This window comes from Trichoplusia ni (genome assembly GCF_003590095.1).
Source record: "Trichoplusia ni isolate ovarian cell line Hi5 chromosome 8 unlocalized genomic scaffold, tn1 tig00000843_group7, whole genome shotgun sequence".
NCBI classification, from domain to species: domain Eukaryota; kingdom Metazoa; phylum Arthropoda; class Insecta; order Lepidoptera; family Noctuidae; genus Trichoplusia; species Trichoplusia ni.
Window position 1 is genome coordinate 1 of NW_020799651.1, and position 25,108 is coordinate 25,108.

Genomic DNA, 25,108 nt, shown 5'->3' on the forward strand with positions numbered 1-25,108 from the left:
GCTTAATGACCTACAATTTGCATTGTATTCCAGTAACCTTGCAAAACAGAAATCGAACTGCTGACAATAAAATGGTAACATCATTTTTTAAATAACATAATCTCCTACTGAACGGTAATGTTTGACAAGTAAATGGTAAGTTTTAGTATCATTGGGTAACAGTATTAAGACTTAAAAGCCGTGAAACTATTGTATTATTTAGTAGATATAGACACCTATGATAGTTTGCCAGGTTGTTTCCAAGTCCAAAAAGTAGATATTTATTAGTTATTATTTTAAGGAGCAAATATTTATTTTAACCGAAACTGGACTTACATTCGTATAGGGCTGTTTGTCTCTGAATCAGACTAGAATAACAGAACTAACGCTATTTACATAATTACCTACTAGCCTATATATATATATATATCCTGGGACAACTCACACACTTAGCTTGGGATCAAATAAGCTTACTTATATATATTATAGATAAATTACACCCAGACACCAGAACAAATGATCATGCTCATCACACAACATTTGTCCTGGGCGGGAATCGAACCCACGACCTCCGGTATAGCAGTCAGGGTCACTAACCGCAAGACCAACAGGCCCTTGTAATTACCTACACCATGACAATAATGTGAAAATGGGCCTGTTACCAATAATTAAGAGCGATAGTCCCACTACCCCAGTTTATCTATTAATTCCTTTGGGAAATGAGAAGAAGACATTTGTACAAACCATAGAGATGTATAAAAACCTCTGGCTAGCTTTGGCCCCTGGATATCTCATCTCAGTTTATCCTTATATAATGTAAGGTAGAACCTTGAGTATCTAGGGGAAGATCGACGGGGAAAGTAAATGCTACTGACCGTGACGACGGTGTGTTCCAAGTGGAGAGGGCTGGTGTAGATACTGTGAAGTCATCTTCCTTCTTGCGCACCCCGCCGTGCTCCTTGTAGTCGCGGAAGCAGCGCTTGCAGCGCGTCGCCACCGCACTTGCGGGTGGAAGCCGAGCGGGCACAGCGGGTCGCCCTTCGCCAGAGGATACAAGTGATGCATTCTCACACTAACACCACACTCAAATGCACTTAACAAATGTCAAAGATTTCACCTAAATGCCGTTTTATCAGCTAAACAGTTCGTCACATTCCTCCTCTCATACGCAGTCAATGCCACGTCTCGGAACACAAGATTGCACCCGAAATAAAGGGAACTAGGAATAACCACATACACACGCAAATGTTTATGGAATGAACTTTACGATTTTACTCTATAAATAATAAATTATTTAACCAGCAACGTGTTCAGGCGCTCGTACGTCTGCACCCAACAGTGGCAATAAAAATATCTCGCTGCTAGCACTGAACCGGGCGACCTAAATCGGCTCCTCTGAACTCGCTACTAATTCTCAGACTTTCTAGGCGCGTAAACACTAACTCGCTTTTATCAGTATTAGTATATTCTGTGTCGCGTCGAAAGCTCTGAATGCAGGCTGGTCTGTGGAGGATCGCGGCTGCAGTAGGTCGCGCAGCTCCGGGCGGGTAGCACGCACTAGGGCGGGTGCGGCGGGCGGCGGCGGGCAGGCGGCGGTGGAGCCGGCGCTCCGGGGACTGGCGCGCGCTCGGGCACGACGCCAACGCTTAGCGCGCCCGCTGCGCCACTTATGCTCTATTACACCACACACCGCTGAACCACTGTTCGCCTTCTGACCGTCTATAAAAATAAAACACGGCTTGCTAATAAAACGCGTCGGGGAGTATCTCGTCGCCCCGCAGCCGGACCCGCGCGCTGCCGGCCCGCGCTGCACGGCGTGCGCCGGCGCAGCAGCCCGCTCAGTGCACGTCTTCAACAAGTGGCGGCTATTTCAACTGGCGCATGTCGGACACTGTCTTGGATCTATTCAATGACAACTCAGTGCGCAAAACTATGAGTTTTAAGCAGATATAATATGCGTTACATATCGCTCTGCGATTCAATAATAACTTTATGAATGGGCGTTGACGTCATTCGAGTATTTTTTTCAATGCGTAGGTAGGTTTATACTTATCCATGCATCTCTAAATCTGTTCACGTAAATGAAACGAAGTAAATCATAGTAAACTTTAATACAATTTTTATATGTAAAGAAAAGTAATTGTTGAATGTCTAAACTGTTTAGGGCCTTCATTTTTACAAATATCTTTAGCTAGACTTAACTCTATTTTGTATTCACATTTTTACAATTTGAGACGTAACAATAATTCGAATCATTATGCTGTCATTGTGCTTGCAAAACTATCGTTTTTTTAAACAATACAAAATAACTGAACACAGCGGTGACATGATGGATTTCTGTATATTTGTGTTTTTCTTAAAAGTAATAGATACATTATGCTTATAGATACATTTGTTGCTTAGATGTGATCAAAGTAGTACAGAAATATAAGTACTTATCTAAAATATAGTGATATGTTATGTTAGATTTGTTGGTCATATTTGTGTTGTAATGTACTTTGAGCATCTGTTAGCAGAAGTCTCCGCTGTTAAGTGGTTCGTCCCTCCTTCTTGTCGTACACTAGCGTCTTGTAGATGACCTCCTCGAAGTGAAGCGCGTTCAATCCTTGGGCTCAGCTACTTTAATCTTCACGTCGCCGGGGTACAGGATCTCACCCTTGTTCTTAGTGCAGCCCATCACAAGGGATTTTGGGAGCTTGTCGATGCAAGGGATCTCTGAATTTTAAATTTGATGTTTAGGTCCATAGAAAAATGACAGTTAACGGTGATTATCAAACATACTACAAACTACATACTTCAACCTACGTCTATAATATAGTTTAAGACATATAAAGTATCTACCAACACAACTCGTTATTTATTCGGTAACTACGATTATTCAGGTTGTTAATTGACGTAATGTCAAATGTTGACCTACCCAAAACATCAAATGATCCAGGGTATAGATAAACCTTTCCACGAGCAAAAGTACGTTATATATAAATAACAACAAAGACATCATAGTATATCTATTATGTTCTTATTTATCTGTGTTGTTGACATATTGAAGACCTACTTGGCTCGCGATACAGTGCACGATGGGTTCCGATTAGTTTTCCGAACGGGATAATTATTTTTGAGACCAGTAGACACACTTACAAATACTAAACGTTAATACCCGTATTTTTTCTTTGGTCATCATAACAATAATGAATGGTTTTGTAGTTTGTATTGTGTTATTTAACATTAAAATTTTATCAAATAAAATACGACTGACAAACAAGATTTCACAAAACAAACATGTATTCTGTCATATCAGCTGTTGATCACATTAGGTAGTTAAGTACTTTGTACTTATTTCGTTATCGACAGTCTTCATACAATTCCCACTTATTTACCGAGACCATATAAACATTTATACTCGTACATTTGTTGCTAAGCGCTGTATGGCGAAAGGTAAGCCTTGGTAAAGGTAACGTATTTACTAATAGTAGGTAACATAATTGCCTAATGCGTTTCATAACAGCAGCGAGCGAGCGTGTTTTGCAGGAACTAACATTTAAAATAATATGCCTACTTTCGAGCAATGCCTTACCTACTTGTACACTTCGGGTATTAACCGTGTTTTGTAGTTAGTTCTTAAATATTACGATACTCCTCTTATTTCTTTTAAATAATTAAACAATACAAACCTAACCTACTTATTAAAATCAAATCGATGTAAAAACAAGCTTAACTAACGGAAGATATGTATATCTATATCACCTAATCTTCACATAAACTTGCTCTTTAAATTCTCATTTTAGACTAAGACGACATTGTTGAAATCTAGAGAATATCCATAGTATCGTTTTTAATTCTGCTCTGGACTTTTATGACAATTTCTATCAACCATTTTCAAACGATACATAAGTGAGTTTTGTAACTGGGATGAGGAGGTCAGAGAGGCAGTCGCTCCTTGTTAGACTAGAAGCCGACCCCAACGTAGTTGTGAAAAGCTAGGCCATTGAATGACATAAGTGACTTTTTCCAAGTGGTACTTGTACAATTATCCACTTAAATCATAGAGTACACACCTGAAGTGACGACCTTCTTGATGGGCGTGCCGAGCGCGTTCTCTATGACGCGTACATCACGCACTAACTGCTGGAACTCTGTCGGGGTGAGCGAGCACACGTGGTCTGTACCTTTCATCGTCTTCTCCAAAGTTATGTGCTTTTCTAACACCTGGATGAAAATAATAAAGAAAATTTACAAATACTGTTACACAATGCAGTTATGTAACGAGCATTGATCAGTTTCGTCTATAGATAGAGATTGATCTGTTGCGCATCATTGATCAAGGAAAAGACCTCTTGTGAAGAGCTCATGGGAAGGGTTTTTTAAAAGGATATTTTAGTGGAACCTGGTTATATTAATCACTTGCAGTTATTTTATGCCTTTGAAGGCAATTATATTCGAGATGGAAATCCATCCAAACGATTCATATGAAATCTTAACCTGTCATAATTTTGATGAAATCGATGTTTATCGTAAGATTAGATCAAAATCTGCCTAGCCTTTTTGTAAAATTTAAATCCTTCCTCTTTCCTTCCCATTTTGGGTAACCTAGGTATTCCAAGTATAGTAGTCTGAAAGATAGAAGATTTAATATGTTCCGTCTCGGGTACAATGCACGGTAGTCAAGGTACTTAGGTATCAACGTGTTATCGGAGCGGCTGCAACTCGAGCCCGTCAAATCATTTACTAATGTAGCGAGTGTAGCGACACACATTCGTCACATGCGCGCTCACCGGTATTTCCAACACCTAGAGCAGCGATCGTATCCACTCAGTAACAAAATCAATATATCGCTTTTGCTTTATCTTAAGTATCAAAATATACTATCTACCGGTGTATATATTCGTCTTTTTGATAAACCGGACCATTATCTGTACAGTTATATACTATCTACATTATAACAATAAACAACTAGAACATATGGCTTTATACTCTTTGTGTAGATTAGTCTGTGTTTTGTTTTCAGTCATGTGCTTGTTAGGTGTAGATACCTACACCCATTGTAAAAGGGTATTGCTATTACTTATATGTCGAACATGAACAACAAATGGCTCAAAAACCTGAGTGGACCTGCTGGGGTGTACACACCAGGCTAGATAGAACATAATCTAAGCAATTGTTACGTCAAATACTTATTTAAAAGTGTGTTTATACTAGTAGCTGCCAGTCCCACTTAAACATAATAAGAATGATCATAAATTTAATAGAAAAAAAATACCTTAGCTCCCAAAGCGACGGCACCTAACGCAACGGCAGTGCCCTGCTCCTGCCCGGAGTATCCAATAGGGATGTCGAACGTGTTCATATAGTCCTGGATCACAGTCAGATTGCAGTCCTCGTAAGGCACAGGGTAAGCTGATATGCAGTGCAATAAACAGAAGTTCTTATGCTGAGCTGATATTATATCGTAAATTGTTTTAACAGCTGTCTTGTCGACCATCCCTGTAGAGATGATGAGAGGAACCTTCTTCGATGCAGCGTATTTCAAGAAGAGCAAGTTATTGGAGTCTCCTGATCCAATTTTGATGAATGGTGCTTTCATGTTTACTAAGAAGTCGAAAGAAACCTGGAAAGATTAGAAGAAATTGAGGATAAAAAAATCATGAAATTATTTATTTGCAGTATTAATGAGAGAAAATGAATATCTGTTAATTTACTGTTAATTCGCAGCAATGTATCAAATCATCACTTTTAGTATCCGAATAAGGGAATCCCACCTTTGACGTTTACATTTCAAACCTTGTGGAAATGTAATCTACTGCTAAATAATGGATTAGGGACCATGAAGCGTGAAAATGTTTCGAGCAGCGCATGTTATGCCAGCACAGTTTGGAAAAGTCCATAAAATTATAATATAAACTGCTCAAATCCGATTCCACATTTCATTCAATATCGGAGGTGTCATAAATAATGTTGTCACTATCTATGAAGAAGTGTCTCTTTGTAACTTAAGGCGTTTATTAGTGGTCAATGAACTATAGGATATTGCCTTAATAAGCCAGCGCATGACTGATGAAACGTAGGTACATAAACATAACTTACCATGTCCATAGCCGAAGCCGTGCACAGGATTCCGACCTCGTGCGCATATTTGAACAACTCCCTATATTGACTCTCAGAGAACTCCAAATGTCTCTTATGATCGCCATACGTTTTACCCCAAGAATTGGGATTGTCATACGGTCGTTCTAAGTATTTCTTTGTGAATTTCTCTTTGAGACATGTCTTTTGAAACTTGACACAGTTGGCACCTGCATCCTGTAACGTTAAATATTAAATTGTGTGTATTGTTGTACTGTACCTACTACATTAACATTACGTTATGCCTGCTACAAAGTTTAATGTAGATAAATAATATAATTTCATGTTTGTTGTGCTAATAGTATACTAAATGGCGTTAAATCCAGCTTATAGCGTTGTTTTGATGACATCATCTTTGGCATCTATGTTTCTAGGATTAGAGGAAAATTTTATAATAGTATATTAACTCACTCGTAAACATAAATCATTAAGGTTAGCTGCGCAATATGTAATAGATTCTAATTAAGAAATCATTGGTTATCAAACCACCCGGACAGATACTAATGGAAGTTACTTAACAGTTAACACCAACTTTAATATGATTACAAACAATGAAATTAGTGGATAAATAACGATCAAGTTTGGTCTTGATTGTTATTATGAGATGTTGCACCAGCTGTACAAGTATAAAGTCTATCGCCGAGAACATCCGTTTTCTTTGTTTTGTTTCGAATCGTAAACAAAGTGAACAAATGTTTTCCTGGCAAATCAGTTTGCGCAGACTGAAAGGCATCTTACCTTAGCGGCTTTTATTAACTTTTTTGCTATTTTCGATGTCGCCTTGGTGGTTCTGTCCGACTTCCGCAATGATGAAGCACTGGTTGGTGCCGCCAACTTTGACGTCGTCGTTTATCTTAACTTCTACCCATGTTGACTGTCACGCTCGTTCCATAAAAACAAACAAAGCGAAACCGGCTCTCGGTTCCGAGTGCGCGTTGCGTAGGGTATACACTGACACAGCAGCGAAGGTTTATCGACCTCCCGCTCAAGATCAAATCGGATGAATAAGGTCAATTCAATATAAAGCGAGCAGCTCGTTGCGCGGCGGTCGCACGAGTGACTCGCTGGCCCGGCCGGCGCGCCGCGACCCGCACCCACTTCGCATGATAATTGATAAAAACCTGTAGGTATATACAACGATCAAGACCATCAGGACACAGTGGTGAGGAAAGAATGCAACAAACAATCTCTCAAAAATAACATTTATTTATCGTGTAAGAATGACGAACATTTCTGGGAATACAAGCATATAAACAAAATATAAATTATTATGTACATGAGCTGTCGAGTCTTTGTTTTCTATCGGCGAGTGTTTACATTCACTGATTGTAATTATTCATGGTCAAATATCGCATGAGGCAATTTTAGCGATATCATTGTGGGTTTTGAACCTATCACCTATTGCTCGGTTGACTTTGGAGTCAGTGGGTTTGCCGAGATAGTTCGAGATGTATCGGCCCGCCTCTATGAGTTTGACTAGGTCGACATCTGTGTTGGCTCCGAGGCCGTATAGGAAGTAGACTAGGTCCTCTGTGGCGAGGTTACCGCTCGCCCCGTGCGCGTACGGACACCCGCCCAGTCCCGAGATAGACGAGTCCACAGTTTTTATTCCGAACTGCAAAAAAACAAGTTGTGTAAAGAAGCTTGTCCGATGACGTAACTAGATTGCGAATGTGTGGTGTAGAGAAACAGATGGCATAATAAACTCTTGTATTCTTTTATTTACTTTTACAACATATCCAGCTGTTTGAGATAACAACTGATACAAGTTATCAGCGGCAATGGTATCTTGTGAGTTATGACAACAAGCCCAGTGGTGGCAAGTCATATAAAAAGATTCTAGAATTCTTATTATTTATGCAAGACGCATTGAGACCTCGACAATCTACTTAATGCATAATATAATTTATTCTGCATAAACTCAGTAGGTGGGTACGTCGCTAATCTATGCAGAGAGCGGTGTGTATCAGAAAACAAGTATTCAAGGAAGTAAACAATTTGATCTCTTGGGTTAAATAAACAATATGATACTAGAAAAGACCGGCTGTTACTGGACCCTAAATAACGTAATCGAAAGAGTAATAATTTTACACTATAGTAGGTTGTCATCAGAGCATAGTATGTGGGGCAATTACCACTCAATATGTAGATCGTAGCAATCATAGCGACTTGTCCTAATTTCGTCATACATTTTTGGAGCGCTGATAAAATTTTCTGTCGCGACCAAAACTTTTTTATTGTCGCCTGAACCTCATTTTTTAGCTCTACTACCTACTTATTTTCAATAATATGTTAGAAATGTGAACTATCTCTAGTGATGTAGACATGTAGACAATGATACTATTGAAACAGTAATGACCTTTAATAAGAAGTATATAAATTAATATTTTACTTAAAGAAACAGAAATAAAGGGTGAAAACTGATGTGAAAAAAAGTTTCGTGTTGTGAAAGCTAATCAGTGCACTAATCACATTAATATCTGCAACAGTTTTACTTAGAGGAGGTGGTAGGCTTGCAGTTTATGGTAAAGCATTCCGCACCGCAGAAAATTACCCAAAAACCCTTCATTGTATCTTACCTCTAAACCAGCCAGTAAGTTTGACAGCGCTTGCCCGTATGTGTCGTGGAAGTGAAGTGCCAGTTGATCCGGCTTAGCAACAGTTAGTACTTCTCGCATCAACCGGCGGACGGAGCCCGCGGTTCCTACGCCAATTGTGTCCCCCAGAGAGATCTCATAGCATCCCATCTCTAGTAGTTGCTCTGTTATCTGTTGTTAAAGAAATAGGTTATAGCAACAAGATTATTTAGTGCTATGGATATCTATATTATTGTGAATGTTTCTGCAATAACTTTGAGGAGGAGAGGAAATTCACTTTTTACTTAGAAAGTCTCTTATTGACTTTCGTTCACCGCTTCTTAAGTCCTAAGTCCGCAAAAATCCAAAGCAATAATCCAAAACAAGAAGTAGCTCTATGAGTGCTGAATAGATTGCGATAAACTTTATATTAGGTAATAAACTAGTTAGCAAGTGCATTTTACTAGTTAAGCGCACTGCAGCAAATTGCTTTGTGTAAATTATTGTCATGTGACTGGAAATTGTGTTTATTTCGATAAATAAAAAATACTTTAACGAAACTGGTCCCAGTTCCAATCGATCCACTGTTGGATTTCTATGTAGGTACCCAATTAAGGTTACTGAAATATGCTTCATAATCGGAGCCCGTCAATTTATGATTAACTTTCGATCTAAAATCAGACCAACATCGGAAAGAAACGTGCGGCAAAATAAAAACTTATTGAATTTATAATATACATATTATGATTTATTTATTTACCTCACATAAAAAATCTCGGCAGATAGATCTGTAGAATCGTCATGTGCATGATAACGGAAAAGTAAATATTATGTCATAGTTACAATTTACAATTAGGTAATTTTTAGAATGAATGGCGGGCAGAGGCGGATCTTGAATTTGTGGGGCCCTGGGCTAATACTGCTTAGGGGCCCTACCTAATTACTCAACTAATTGCCATTTTGACAAGAAACTGTTTTCTGTAGTGATGTAGGTATATGTAATGTAATATATGTTAAGTACAGGAAGAAAATAGGAAAACAAAAATTTTATTTATTTATTAAAACATTATTTATTGCAAAAGAAATTGACGGGTTATAAATGGTTATGTTAAATAAATTATAAAGCAACCTTTCTGCATTTTTGTGCTGCAAATTCTTTTATTTGGTCATCGCACTGTAGGTCCTTTGTTAAATCGCAATTTATCGAAAGAACTGATAAATGATTTAGTCGATAGTTCGACATTGTTGTCCTGTATTTGTTTTCTATATACGACATCCTGGAGAAAGAACGCTCCGCTTCACAGCTAGTGATCGGCATCGTTAAAAAAATCTTTAAGATAGTATAGCAGTTTGGGAAAACATCAACAAGTTTCTTTTCATAAATTAGCCAAAAAATTTCACTGCAAGAGGTGTAAGACTCTGTCTTAGATTGCAGTAAGTAAGATTTCAACTGAATGCACTCATTCACTAAATGTTCGTCTACGTCATTTGGATAATAATCAATAATATTACGTACACTTTCCATATCTATGTGTTCTTGATTTTTGTCTTGCAAATCCATTAAAAATTTAAATTTTTTGCTATAGGTCTCATAGGCTTGGCTTCTATTATTTAAATCCATAATCATCTTATCCAACGCAACGTTAAGCGTGTCTCTTTTAAATTTTTCTGCGCATTTCACTGAGACTTTATCTGTAGATTTATCTGAAAATTTCAAAGTAATGCGTCTCTTATTTATGTCACTGTAGTCTGTTCCCACACTAGTACTTAATTTTTTAGCTTTCTCTTCGTATTCCTTTAGCTTCTGATCTGATTGTTGCCTTATGTTTTTCACGAACTCTTTTAATGACACAATTAACTTATTGCCTTCACCAATGTCTAAACCAGGGCTCTGTACTTTTTTATTAACTAGATTAAATCTCTCCAAAATTTCTTCCCAAAAAACAATCAAAATTGCAGTTTCTAGTTTCGCCAGTTTATTAAATAAATTTCGTGCCTCTTTTCGGAAATCAACTTTTTCATCGTCATTTTCGCCGAAACTATTGAGAATTTTCATAATGCCATCATAATTACTTTTCAAAGCTCTGACAGCATCAAAGTGACAAGACCATCTGGTCTGGCTTAAACTTTTTAACGTAAATTTTAGTTTTGTTTCACGATTTAACAGTTCCCACCTATGGGTCGAAGCAGAGAAGAAAACGTATATTTGTTGCACTATTCCAAAAAAATTACAATTTCGGTTGCAACCTTCACGGATTCTTGACCAACTAGGTTAAGGGAATGCGCAGCACATGGCACGTAATCCGCGGATTTATTTTTTTCTTTTAGTAGTGCTTGTACACCATTGTAGACTCCGGCCATATTAGCAGCGTTGTCATATGACTGTCCCCTGCAATTATCCGGTAGTAGTCCATTTGTTTCCAAAAAGGCTTGTAGAATATTAAATAAATATAAGCCAGTATGACTACTAATTTTAATGAAAGATACACATCTTTCATACACTTTTCCCCAAAAACAGTATCGTAATACAATAGCAAGTTGGTCATCGTGAGACAGATCTGGGGTTGAATCCATCATAATTGAATAATACTTTGTGTCGTCGTTATTTATTTCAGTTATAATTTGTTTAATTATCTGTTTACCCATAATCTCAATTATTTCCTCATATACTGTTTTTGATAAATATGATATTACAGGGTTCGGTCGCAGCTCTCGTTGTTCAATATGTTCACGTATGAATGGGTCGAATTCTGCCAATAGCTCTAGAGCACCCATAAAATTACCATTATGTGGAGAACCAAATACTTCCTCGGAACCTCTAAGTGCTAAGCCTCTTATACTCAAAAATTTTAGCACTGCAATAACCCGTTTTAGGACATTGTGATAATATTCTGTTTCTTTATTTAATTGCTCCTGAAGCTGCTTGTCTAAAACAGACTTATTTTCTTTTCGTGTCAACCACACTAACATTGAATTCTTATGTTCATTAGAATTTTCGTGATTTTCTAAACAAAATCCTATGTGTTTCCAATCCGAAAATCCGGTTGTGTATTGAGAAGGAGTTTTAGAAAAAAGTTTGCAAGTCAAACAAAAAACAGTACCAACTCTTTTTGAATAACATAACCAAGATCCTTCCAGTAATTGGCCATTTTTCATTTTTCTAGTGAAATACCTATTTGAAAAAGATCTGTTTTGTTCTTTATATTTCCTCATTGAAGCTGAATATATATTCTTCGGATCTTTATTTTGAAAGTCAGTCATTTTATGTGAGAGGACGAAATTAATAAAATCATTATTCAGCAAATCTGGCCACAAGCCCACGTCAACATATTTCTCAAACTCAAACTTAATATTTTCTAAATTTCTTTCCACCTCGGTCTCGGTATTACCTCCCTTTTGCTGAACACCAATTTCATTTTCAGAGGAACCAGAGGGTTGCTGGAAGTCAAGATATTGCACATTTTCATCGTTGGTATTTTTTTTCTGGTTTTCAAAATCTTGCATATTTTCATCACTTGTATTTTTTTCCTCGTTTTGCGATTTTTTGCTGCCATCGGTTAGATTCTCTTCGCATAAAATACCTTCCTTTACGTTTTTTAATGGATTTATAGCTATTTCATTCGCGTTTATATGTTCCGATTTAAAAAAAGTTTCAATTTTTGCGCATTTATTTCTTTCTTGTTCTCGACTAAACTGTAATTTTCTTTTTTCAGCTCCACTTTTATATTTTCTAGCAGACATATTGTAAAATAAGATATGTTTCTGAAAATAAACAAAGAACTGGATAGAACTTTTAATTTTAATACCTACTTTGTAATGAGTGTAGCAATTCACAAATTATAATTAAATATCGAACGAGTTTGATTCATTTAGTTTTGAAAACTGAAATAAAAAGTCATGTTTTATAATTCTTTTTACTTACCTACTGCCTATTAAAAGCAGGAAGTCTAGTTATGCTGAAGACTTTCAATTTTAGTAAATTAAAAGAAAGGTCCGTTCCTTATAACTTTTAAGTTATCTATTACTTAGTAAACTAAACACACGCACTAAACACGTTTCTAACAATAACAAAGTCAATTCGTTAATATAGTCGACTATAGCAGAAGTGCGGAAAAATAACAAAATTGCGTCGGGCGATAAGCGGAGGGAAGTCCCCAGTAATAGACACTACTATACACGGAATACACCGACTGAAAACAAGCGACAGGGAATTCCCCGTTCCATTTGATAGATGCGCACTCGGGTTGATTGATCGCAGTGTTGCCAACCTAATGATCGGATTTTTTAAAATTCTAGATAATTTTTATTATTGACAATATCGTCTATTGGTTTCAGTTCGGTTGGGGGCCCTCTGTATTCGCGGGGCCCTGGGCTGCAGCCCAAAAAGCCTTTAAATAGATCCGCCCCTGATGGCGGGAGGACAGTTGTAATTAAGTAGGAAAAAAGAACTTAGTCTATCATGTAGATACGCTATTTTACGAGTTAGTAACTATCGAGTCTCTCTGGAGATTTACCTTAGCGATTCCTTTTGGTCGTATAGGTCCATCATATGGACAACCTACTACGCAGGACACATAGCCTCTAACACGAAGTCCATCCTTGATTGCCTGATCAGCCACCAGTTTAAACCTCCTCAGACCTTCCTCTACAGAACAGTTGAGGTTCTTTTGAGAGAAACCTTCGGACCCAGCGGGAAAGATGGCCACTTCTTCGATATTACATTGTTTCTGTTAAAGAAATGTTCATTTTGTTATTTATTTCTGTGTAATATAGGGCCGCACTGATATGCTTATAATTTGTTTGGATACACAGAGTCCATGTCGAAGTTTTACTTAGGCCGGGATTTTTCTTGCTCTTTTTTCCGAGGTAAACCTGCGTACGACCGTCCACGAATATTGGCGAGGATTGATAAGTTTAAAGAGAACTAAGACTATATTTTTTGTCAGATTCTGTCAATATGTGTTCCTCGATAAAGAATATTCTATTCCATTCTATTCTATTCTAAAGTGGCAAAGAGGAAAGTAAAAAAATACGAATTGAAAACACATTAGCCATTTAGAATTTATTTTTTATCGGCCATCTGGGATCGCGTTCTCCACCTTGAATGCGCTGTCATGCTTCTTAAACTGCAAGTTTTACCTTAACAGGTGTTGGTAGGCCTTAAGCGTTACTAATGGAAAAAAAAGGGACCATCAATATAGATACTGAGTCTAGGAGGATAAAACTGGCTCTATAATCAAAAACGAATACGTACAGCGGTATCATACCCCTTTAGGTTCGGTATAAGCACGGGGTAGTTAACTCCAGGAGCTCTCGGTAGATTTTTCATTACTTCCACTCCATCGCTCATTTGTTTCACCCATTTTGGACTAACAAAGCTGATACAAATAAAATGATTGTAGTCATGAGTAATTTCGCTTTTTCACATGCAAGCCGCGAGTCTGGTTTCAAATCCCGGGTCGGGCTAAAAATAGTTACTTTGTTTTCCGTAGGATAAAAGCCTTAGTATAATTCTTAATTACATAGAAACACGACTTAAATAATATATTTGATTTATGTATCTAAATTATGACTATTAACCTGTGTAGTGCGAGTCGAACCCGCGACACTGGTAGTTCAGAACAAAACAAATCGACTGCTTGAAACACTATGTAATATTTATTTCACCAAATAGCTGCTATTCTATATTAATCAAAAAATAATCACGTAAATCGGACCAGAAATCTTGGAATAATCTGCGTAAATAAATAAATGCCACCCGCATTGAGAACATCATCTTTTTTTAAGGCGGTTAAAACAAAGCACTCAACCGTAGTGCATGCGATCTACCCCGACAAAAGTACTGGAAGTTTAAAACGAATCGGATTGGATTATACCTATTGTATTGAATACATAATTAATATAGTAGTGGTTTGATAGAGTACCAACTACCATCGATTTACATTTATTCTAACTTTATGCGCAATAACATTAGTAATTATAATTTACGCCATTTGTAAACAGTTCTACAAGAATTGAATAAAGTATGCATTGATAGGTAGCCCATTAAAGAGCCCATCATTATAATAAGGGTGCTAGTGTACTACACTATTGCTACATTTTATACAGTTGGTCAAGATAGATAAGTGCTAAAGTAAAATAAAAATACAGTTAGGTACTATTATAGGTATAGGCATATTAATTAAACATACTTATAGAAATAACAAAGAATTCTTTAGCCCATTCCATGATTATGCAATATCTAAAAATATAAGATCAAGTTAAAATATCCTATTCATTAAAGACAGATTTGAATATTATTTGCTTGAAATGCTCATGAGGTTTTAAATAATTGTTTGCTCGTTTGTTTCAACAAGCTCCAACTAGTTTGAATGCTGTTAGTTTACCACAAACTGTGTGAGACTATGGCACTGCTTTCATGTCTAGTACCAAGAGAACCAGTGCCATAAACAAAATTTATGAATTGCTTCATAATGGCTTAATCATAAAATTTACAAAAACTATAAAGTGCTGAGATAGTATGATACATACCTAGCCGACTCAATATTTTTAATTCCAGCTGCAGCTATTTTATTTATGAGTTCTATTTTAACTTCAGTTGGTACAAATTTAGCTTCATTTTGGAGGCCATCTCTAGGTCCAACTTCATAAATCCGAACTTGAGGTGCCGCTGTACTCTAAAAGCAAGATTATGTTTTAATATTTAAAGATTTCATTTTAAATCATAGCATTCAGGTAAAGGAACCGCTTTGAATGCACTTGTCTGTAATCTATACTAATATATAAAGCTGAAGAGTTTGTTTGTTTGTTTGAATGCGCTAATCTCAGGAACTACTGGTCCAAATAGAAAATTCTTTTTGTGTTGAATAGACCTTTCATCGAGGAAGGTTTTAGGCTATAAGCCATCACGCTGCGACTAATAGGAGCGAAGATACAATGGAAAATGTGAAAAAAACAGGGCAGGTATAAATCATAACTTATATCTTCTACCTACGGGGACGAAGTCGCGGGCAACACCTAGTTAATAATAAAACAAAAATAATTGATATTAATAAACATGCACTATTTTTAAACTTTCTTATTAATTTTTTCATCACTTAGAAAATATACTAAAATATTGAAGTCCATTCAAAACTTTTTATATATTTTTTTAAGGAAACTCGTGAGAGCTGTATTTTTGTGCCAGTCATAATATTTTTAATTTACTTACAAGACACCGTTGATACAAACTCTTTGCTACTCTAAACTTAATTGGCTTAGTTAAGTGGCTCATTATTGTAACTTTTACGTAACATTCGCTAATTTTATATTAGAAACGAGCGGAGTCCAATTACAGATTGTCATCAAAATTTTTGCTTTATCTAATTTCCATTATCATTAAGCTGGAACGTCATGATACAAGGGTATTAATTTGTTTTGGTTTCTGTTATCAAAACGAAGAAATGTCACATTGACAAACCGGTGATAAGATTTGACTTAGTAATAAAAGCAATTTAAGTTCTAAAATATTTCATATTACTTTTAGCAAGCATCAACCAGTGAACATGGACGAAAATCACTACTGAAACTATAGCCCATGAAAACTAGGTCGGTCACAATGGATGTCTCAAAAGACTAGACACCAATTTATCAAAGATGAAAACTTGGCAGTCAAATAACTTGCTGTCTATTAACTGTCAAACAATTCAACGTTGTTTGCGGCACTTTGTTGTAGACAAAATCCATTTGGAAAACGCTAATTTATATAATAATTTCATAATGGGTTGAGTATATTTGAAGCAAAACTATAAAATTAGTATACAGCAAAATTATCGTGTGTTTTAATTTAACAATTCCTTATTTCAGCGGTTAACAGTGCCACGTCTTTCGTGTTATCATCGATCCTGTCCCTGTTGATATTTTCGGGAATGCAGATGTACAAACCGCTTCTGATAAAGTCACCTATAACTATTATATTTGGGGGCTACCTTGGATCTCTGATGTTCATGTTCTTCGTTACTGTATCCTTTTGACACTTCTATCGTTGTCGGTAACCTCCACATACATAATTGTAACTATGTTTGTCTTCTTATTACTTGAAAGTATTTTATAATAGGCATTACTACAAAACCTATGATGGTTGACGATTTATGTTAACTGTCATAAATATGCTTTCAAGTAGAAAGTTGTATTAAACATAAACTACTCATTCATGACCACAAACAAATTCTAATTGGAGTTTAATACACTAAGGCGATGTTATAAGATGATAATTACAGTGTAATAATACCTAGTACATTCAGTCAGGCCTTGAGTTAATTTGATTATAGAGATGAAACCTGAAAACTATCCTTCTTGGTGAGAATATTGGAATTAAGTTAATCTCAAATCTGAAGCTTAACTTATGTAAGATAACTAGCATTACAAATAGATTTACTTATAAGTTTACAAAACTATAATAACAAAACATAATTGTTTGATAATAAAAACAAAATGTTTTTATTTAAAACATGCTTAAGTGTACAATTATGAAACATTGCCATACTCAATATATTGTCTGTAGAATTCATACATAATATACAACAATAAATAGATAACAAAGAGTTCAGTACATAAATTAATTTAAAATAAGGTATAAATTTTTTGATTCTTACTAATAATATATAACTTTTATTTTCCTTAACATGATGACAGGCTATCGGTAATTTGGAATCAACATTGTTTGGTAAAAACTTCCAATTGAAGTTACCAGAAATAGTCCTGTCCATGGCTATATCATTGATCGCTGCCGGTATGGTGCACAGGATCTGCTTTACTACATGGTAAGCTGTCCATAATTTAAAGTCTAAATATGCATGAAGAATAACCAGATTGGACTACCGCAGCTGCCCACAGCTTATGGAAGATCGTCACCCCTCAATGCTCAGCACAGCATATAAAATTAAATGGCATAGAGAACATAGCCAAACTTCTAGTAATCATCATAAATTATATTTTTTAGATGTATCGTCACATATTACTGCCCCCTAAATCATACTGCCCTAAGCTCAATCCTACTTGGATTATAGGGAAATCTGCCTCTGATAATAATGTTAGGAGAGAGGTTCATATTTGCCTATTATGATAAGTACAATAGCAGCAGAAATATTATAATTATTATGCGTTATTTTTCTGAGAAGGTTAATAATTTTGGTTCAATTAAGATCCTATTTGTAGCAACAGGCAATAGGCATCAATATATATATATTTGGAAGCGAGACAGCGCACTACGCGGCGTAGTCTCTTTCACGACTGCAAAAATATGAATCTCATATTATATTTTTGTGTAAACTCCATTTGTTTAGGTACATATTTGTATTATTTTTTTATTATATATTATTGCTCCACAGAAGATTAAAGGTTCTCAAATTCCCTCCTTCCATTTTAACCCAACTATGGCTAGATACACATATTTCTAATACATTCTTTATTTTATTTCAGTTTGATATTCTCCTTAGTCACCATCTACTACATGAATAAGTTGTCCCAGAAGACTTATGTAGCTGCCGCCCCTGTTGCAGCTCCAGTGAAAAGCAGACGTCACAAATGAAATGGTGATATTAGTAAAACACTTGTGATTTTTTTATAATATGCAATTAAATCATTTTACAAACATTCTTGTTTTATTTTAACAAAGGAATTTATATAACTTGAAATGAAAAAACAAATAGGAGAAAAATGTTTATTGAAAAAAATAGTTTCTGGGATAAAAGTAGACACTTTGATGTGGTGAAATAAACATACTTTCCTCTTAACTCTTTAGATAAAATACCTTAAGAGTGAGCAGTTTATCTAAATAGAAAAATAAATAATCTATTTGGTATTATTGAATAAATAATCACCTAGTTACATAGTTTGATAAAATATTAAATTTCATACTAGGCGTTTTCGTTTTAATTATTAACCACACTAACCAATTTAATTCTACTGTTAATTTGTTCCGTTTGTCTTTTGAACAAATATCACAAGGAAGGATAATAACATTATTAATCACCTTTACTCTAAATAACCTACCTACTTTACATAGATAAGTCTATGACACTGTAAAATTATATAATTATGTTAAGCAATCCTCAGATCCCATATATCAATTTTAACATACTTATTGTTATAAATATCTATAAATGTTTATGTTAATAAGTAATAAATCATCTATAATATAGTTAAACACAAAAATGTATAGATATCAATCAACAAAAACAAAACTACCCTCTAAGTTTCATTTATTGCACAAAGGCATTTCTTATTTAATAAGTATGATTTAATTACATGAAAGTTTATATGATTTGCACTAAAAAAATACTTGATATATGAGTTAATGCCACTAAAACTAAATGAAAAAGCTATTTTATCTCTAACAAATAAATAATTATCAACCTCATTAATTGGATTTGGATGGATTATTTAGGTACTTATGTTTAAAGTCACTTGTTAAGGCATTATAGGAATTGTTGACTTATCAATGAAGACATTCAATGCCTTAGTCATTCTTATTATTATACACACATGAATCATACATGCCAAATGTGTCATGTTGATTGTAAGACAGATCAGCCGTTTGTTGTTTGATAAGCAATAAGCAAGCACTAACATTTAGTAATCAAGCATTTATAAGTCTAAAATAATGTAGTATTGCAACTAGCTAGCATCTTAATAGAATGTTAAAAAAATGTTCAAAATTGTTATAACACTAAATTGTAAAAACTTTTATAGAAAGGATATTTGTTTCAAAAGTTTGGCACTAACTTTAGATTTACCCAATTTTGTACAAAACAGAAATTTATAAAATTGCTACAAAAACTTGTGGCAGTGGTTGATTGTTGCAAATTCTTTAACATTACTCATCAAACTTGTAGACTATTCGAAACTAACAAAAAATATTTCAATTTGACCTTACACAAATATTACAATAACAGTAGCTAGATAGTACCTTACTTGCAATCAATTTTATGATTACCATCTTAATTTATCAAATTATATATTTATGTTGATAAGATAAATTTTATATAAGCAATTTTTCTATGAAAAAAACCAAATAAATCAAATATCTATCACAGACTTATTAAAATACATAAGGCACTATATTTGTATGTGAATAGACATATGTAATGAGTGAAAGTTGACATGTTTAAAATACTTTCTTAATACATACAAACTACTCTCTCAACTAATCTAGATGTGACACTGAGTACAAAACTGATTATCTATAATACTTAACAACATAGCTAGAATCTCAATTACATATCATGTTTCCACTAATTAAGTTTTCTAAATCATATTAGTGCACAACATAAAGAATTAGTGAAGTTTTTTTTCAAATAATTATATCAGTATTTCACAAACATTGAATATAATGAGGCATGCCACATTAATCTTATGCAATCATGCAATTGATAATTAACTGGACTTATTTAGGCAATCACATAAAAGTTATTTGTTCCTGATATGCATGCTGTTATTTCGGACATATGGGTTCTGTAAGATTCTCGGTGTGGTTTCCATTACTCTGAGCAGCAGTTCATCAAGATAGTTCTCCAAGTCCTTATTTTTCTTCTTCTCATACTCAACATCCTTTTGCAAATTGTAGACCATAACAATGAGGTCCTCTTTAGATTTGCCATCAAAGTCTTTTTGAACTGATTTAGGAATGTTATTAAATGCTAGGTTAATAGAATCTTCTTCGCAATATTCTCTTCACCTACAATAATGCGTTCTTCCAACAACTTCTTTTGTTTATTGTTATTACCAAACTTTTTAAAGAATTTGGACTTGGTTTTTCTTTTAAAGAACTTGGACTGTCAAGTTTCTTGTTTCTCTCTAGACTGGAGGATTTTTCTCTATCAATAGCTAATTGACTGGTAGACTTTCGTTTGGAATAAAGTTTTGGGACCACTCATCATTCTTATCAATAACTTGCTCTGGTAGTTGAGGTGGAACAAAAGTATCAAGACTCAAGCGCACTGGTTTTTGTGGAGCCAACTTCTCTGGGATGGCTAAGTTACTACTTGTAGATCTCCTCAAAAACTCCCCACCTCCTAAGTTCTCTAGTGAGGCATTAACTGGAGAGGGAGTGTATTTGTGACCTCTTGGTAGAGTTTGAACATTGAGGGAGCTTCCAGAGCTTTTATGAGATAAATCATCAAATGCAAACTCATCATCATCTTCACTAATGACACCAGGATCAGCTTCTCCCAGCCAATCTTTTGGGTGTTGAATGTTCAGGAGTGGAGAATGTTGACGTCTTGAGATTACCAATACTGCCACTCAGAGAGGATGAGTCACTTTTCTTATCTTTCTTGTTTAAGTTCATCTTAGAGCCAAGATTCTTGGCAAACTTTTTAATACTTTTACGTTTCTCAATACTGCCAATGCTCATAAGACTGCCCCGACATTCTGGGCAATACTGGACAAAGATGACCTGTGTTTATCTTTTTTGCTTAAGTCAGTCAAACTTCCTTCTTTTACAGTAAAGGAGATAATGACCTCCAATTCCCCTCTCGGTTTATCATTTTCTTTACCTGATTTACCCTGTAGGGTGTACCAACGGCTTCTGGGCCCCTTATAAACTTCGAGGTCTTTTAACGGAATCGATACTTGACCTAATAAATGGTCCTTTAATAAGTCTTCATCGTAGACTTTTAGTACAATCTCAGCTGTATTTCCCTGTGTCGGTATTCGTAGCTCACATTCCTCAGTCCATTCGACATTCTGGGTCGCTTTGTGTTTGACGGAAGTTTGGAATTTATCTTTGGCCGAGAGCGATCGTAACAAAACAGTTATTCGTACCGTTTTTACCTTTAATCAAAAGACCTCGAGCTCTTTGAATAGTAACTTGAACATGAGTTGGATCCCACATCGTGGCGTGTTAAATTAGATCACTACACTACTATTGTTAAAGATATAAACTATGTAAATATCATCGAAAACAACGTAACGATGAGCTGTCGACCATCACTTTAGCTAGCTTGTTACTTTTTAATTTACGCGACGTTTAGTTCGTGCTGAGTGATGAGGCAAGCGTATTATTTTATACAGCTCACAGATCTTATTGGAATGAGATTCCGGAACATGACAAAAATAAGTATATATTATGTGTAGTATATATATTTTGCAAAATATTTTTGTTGACTTGATTAATTCAGTTTTGAAGCATTATTTTTCACTTTCCTAAATGTTTGTTTTAATCTGGCAACTTCATCGGATGTGGAAGCACAGCTGCTACAAAGTAACTTTAGAAAAGCTATGGAATAGGTATAATTTAAATTTTAAATAATTAGTGGTACACTCAGGTACTGACTTGGCACTAGTATATAATAAGTACCCTAACAAATTTTAGACTTCCGTGTTTTGCCATAACAAGCGCCATCTATATCGCATGTTACCAATTACGTAGTAGGTTTAAAACTTTTGATTTTCAGTAGTAATATTATTTATTATGATAGAAACAATAAAAAAAATGCCTTAAAAACAGAAGGTATAGTAGCACAATTATTTAATTTTATTTAAATAATCTGTTACTTATAAAAATGACGAAAGTTGTTCTCTGATGGGTTTTAGTTTCATCGATTGTAACCACTTTGTAAATAATATAATATTGTAAAATACCCTGTTTATGTTTTTTTTCTAACAGTAAAGTTAAACAAGTACTAACTTAGCCTAATAGGAAGACGTTTCAAGGTTTCAGACAAAAGCGGAACTTCCTATTTTACATTTCATCAACAATGCATCGTTGGAAAAGAATAATAGGTGAGCACGGAAGATTTCTTTACTAAATTATTCTTCCGAGTCCTACAAGAACCTTCAAGGATTCAGCGGCTAAATAGTTATTTAAATTGTAACTAAAATTTACCTACATACTAAAATGAAAGTAGACACTTGAGTTTTATTTTTATTTTTGCATCTTCAGTTGAGTGTTAGCTGTTTTTTAAATATCGAGTTTCCCGGTACGGATATGGTAGGTACAATTGAACATATATTTATTATATCATTAATTCTCTCTTCATAGACCGTATGCACATGTAGGCATCTAGACCTAAGTACTGAACAAGAGTTTTCAACAGATTTGGTATATTCGTATCTATGTTGTAATTATATATCCATGGAACTGGATAAAGGGCTATGCTACAAATTAACAATTAACAATTTGTTATGTAAGGGGTCCCATTACGCTTATTTACCCTTTTCCAATTAAATTTTTGAAAGGTAGTTAAACCTGAGTTTGCTGTATTTTTGGTGGAATACAAAACGTTTCGTTTGACGAAAAAATAATGTTGTTTGAATTTATTTAGGTTTAGCGAAAGAATGTTTTGATCCTTTTTTGGTTAAAATTAGATAGACGTTTCAGACTTTACTAGCTGCACTTATTACCTACTAGGTGTTACGCTCCGTAGATACTTTAAACCGTTCTTGGCTATCTAGCGGTTATCCCGGCACAACATTAGCGGGAATACTTGAGTTAAGCAAATAAAATTCTCTTCCGATTTATTATACTACTCTCGATCTAATTATTTGTGCCTCTTGTCTATGTCACTACTGTAGCTGATCTACGTCCAGAAATAGCTCTTTAAACTCTGGTCACGTTCAAATAATCTATTCACAGTTTTTATTAAAGTGGTTACCTAAAAGGAAAGTGTAGATAAGGTACCTAAACTTTCACTGTTTTAGTGCACGGTATGCATAGTTACCTACCTAGATACTATTTTGGAGATTGGTACCATTAAGTTTCCTTTAGCAAGTAACGAAATAACTACTTAATGGCTATTGTGAGAAGGATATGGTCGCAAATGTAATTAAGTATGTATGTACGTATATTATACGAACCTAATATGGAGGAAAATAGCAAGGAGGTTTCAACAATGTTATTATTATGTTTATGTGAAGGATTACGAGCCCAATGTGTTAAGACACCGCAATAACTCATTTTTCAGCAACAATTTTCCTTGTCAGAAAAGATAATATTTTATTTGGTGATTGTTAAAAATACCGTGGCTTGGGAAAGAAGGGTCTGTTCCATCTACCTGCATTTTATGGATTTAAACGAACATTAAAATTAATCATTACATGGAATTTTGAGCTACAACCAACTTTAAGGTCCATTTCATAGTTGGTAGCAATTAATTTCATACTTAACTAACAAAGCTGAGTTTAAATTGCGGTTCGCAGAAAAACGGCAGAACTTTTAAGTAAGTTGTGTTAAGTTTAGTCAGCGTTCTTATATTTATGATAGTAACTTCTTGTTTTATTAGCTCGTAACATGGTCGGATGAATTGTTTGCTTTCGCATTATTTACCCTTTTTTTAATATTTTGTGGTGTTCTTCTATAACAAAACCTTTGGGAATCTTGAATTTAATCGGTATTTGAATGTTATTGTGAAGTCCTTATTGCCCTATTTTACAATAGGACAACTCTTCCTATAACATTCTAGGAGTGTTCAATCAATATAAAAAATATATAAATTATTATTTGCAGTTCTTCATAAAACGTTTATAGTACGTACAGTGCTTCTGCAATCTGCAATATTGGCTAAGTTTGTTAACAGCTACAAACCTTTAGGAAAATTAAAAATCTTTAAATTTTACAAAAAAAAAAAAGGAACAGGATTAATTTTTGGAAGAAGAAAGAAGGACAGTTACTTATGTCCGTTTCATCATCAATTCACCAGCTCATTGTTGAACATTAAAGAACATCAACCATATCGCTAAGTAACGACTATTATATCTGTAACTATTTACGCTAATTCTTGATAAAGTTTACTTCTTGTATATGTCACAATAAAGCTTCGAGAAATCTATTCAATATGCAGAATATATTACCTATTTACAAAAACGGTCGTAGCAAAATGTATCGTAAAATAACAATGAAAACACAGGATGAAGTCTCTATTTGAGTTTTAATCCTGTTTTAGTATTCATATTATAATCCTTTGAGTGATAAGCCCGTGTCCCTCGCAAGTTGGAAATAAAGTCACTCTACAAATTATTTCCTTTCGCAACAAAAGTTAACCTAAAATAGACTTATCAAATTTAAATAACATATTTAGTAGGTAAGGTTGAATAAAACTAGTAGTTAGATATACTATACATTAGCTTGGGTTAGTTTAGTACTTGAAAAATGTTTAATGGCCGTCTTTATGCCAGAAGCATTTTCTACCAGCCAACCAAGAGATGGTGCAGAGAAGCAGAAGTATCTAGATGTGGAACTAATAAGAAAGTCAGTCGATAAAATCAAATAAAGAAGAAATATATATTTACTTTTTTAGTGGTTTTTTGTCAGAAAAAAAAAACTGTTGAAAAACAAAAGCCGCGTTTTCTTTTTCAACTGTTACAAACACAAAACACTTACAAGATTGTTAATCTTTTCAAAGACCTGATAGAATAGACTTTAAATAGTATTCTTAGTGCCCATTGAGTATCTG

The 25,108-nt window shown here is 34.8% G+C and overlaps 3 protein-coding genes and 1 pseudogene across 3 annotated transcripts; 1 reads left to right on the forward strand and 3 right to left on the reverse strand.

Annotated features, from left to right (window-relative positions):
* Positions 1-2,318: 2,318 nt before the first annotated feature.
* On the reverse strand, positions 2,319-7,204 carry LOC113506267 (sialic acid synthase-like). Its single transcript, XM_026889106.1, is given in 9 exon segments — positions 2,319-2,521; positions 2,523-2,587; positions 2,590-2,694; positions 4,035-4,185; positions 5,237-5,584; positions 6,061-6,276; positions 6,838-6,867; positions 6,869-6,973; positions 7,154-7,204. Coding segments are annotated over 9 exon segments (1,104 nt in total). The 3' UTR covers positions 2,319-2,488.
* Positions 7,205-7,285: 81 nt separating this feature from the next.
* LOC113506264 (hydroxymethylglutaryl-CoA lyase, mitochondrial-like) lies at positions 7,286-16,082 on the reverse strand. The gene is made up of 6 exons (XM_026889103.1): positions 15,886-16,082; positions 15,207-15,352; positions 13,930-14,053; positions 13,190-13,402; positions 8,679-8,867; positions 7,286-7,714 (listed from the first exon to the last, which is right to left on the reverse strand). The coding sequence occupies exons 1-6, from the start codon at positions 15,946-15,948 to the stop codon at positions 7,442-7,444; spliced, it is 1,008 nt and encodes a 335-aa protein (XP_026744904.1). The 5' UTR covers positions 15,949-16,082; the 3' UTR covers positions 7,286-7,441.
* Positions 16,083-16,265: 183 nt separating this feature from the next.
* On the forward strand, positions 16,266-18,261 carry LOC113506265 (protein KRTCAP2 homolog). The gene is made up of 4 exons (XM_026889105.1): positions 16,266-16,437; positions 16,521-16,675; positions 17,349-17,476; positions 18,135-18,261. The coding sequence occupies exons 1-4, from the start codon at positions 16,311-16,313 to the stop codon at positions 18,241-18,243; spliced, it is 519 nt and encodes a 172-aa protein (XP_026744906.1). The 5' UTR covers positions 16,266-16,310; the 3' UTR covers positions 18,244-18,261.
* Positions 18,262-18,361: 100 nt separating this feature from the next.
* On the reverse strand, positions 18,362-21,680 carry LOC113506266 (annotated as a pseudogene).
* Positions 21,681-25,108: the final 3,428 nt, after the last annotated feature.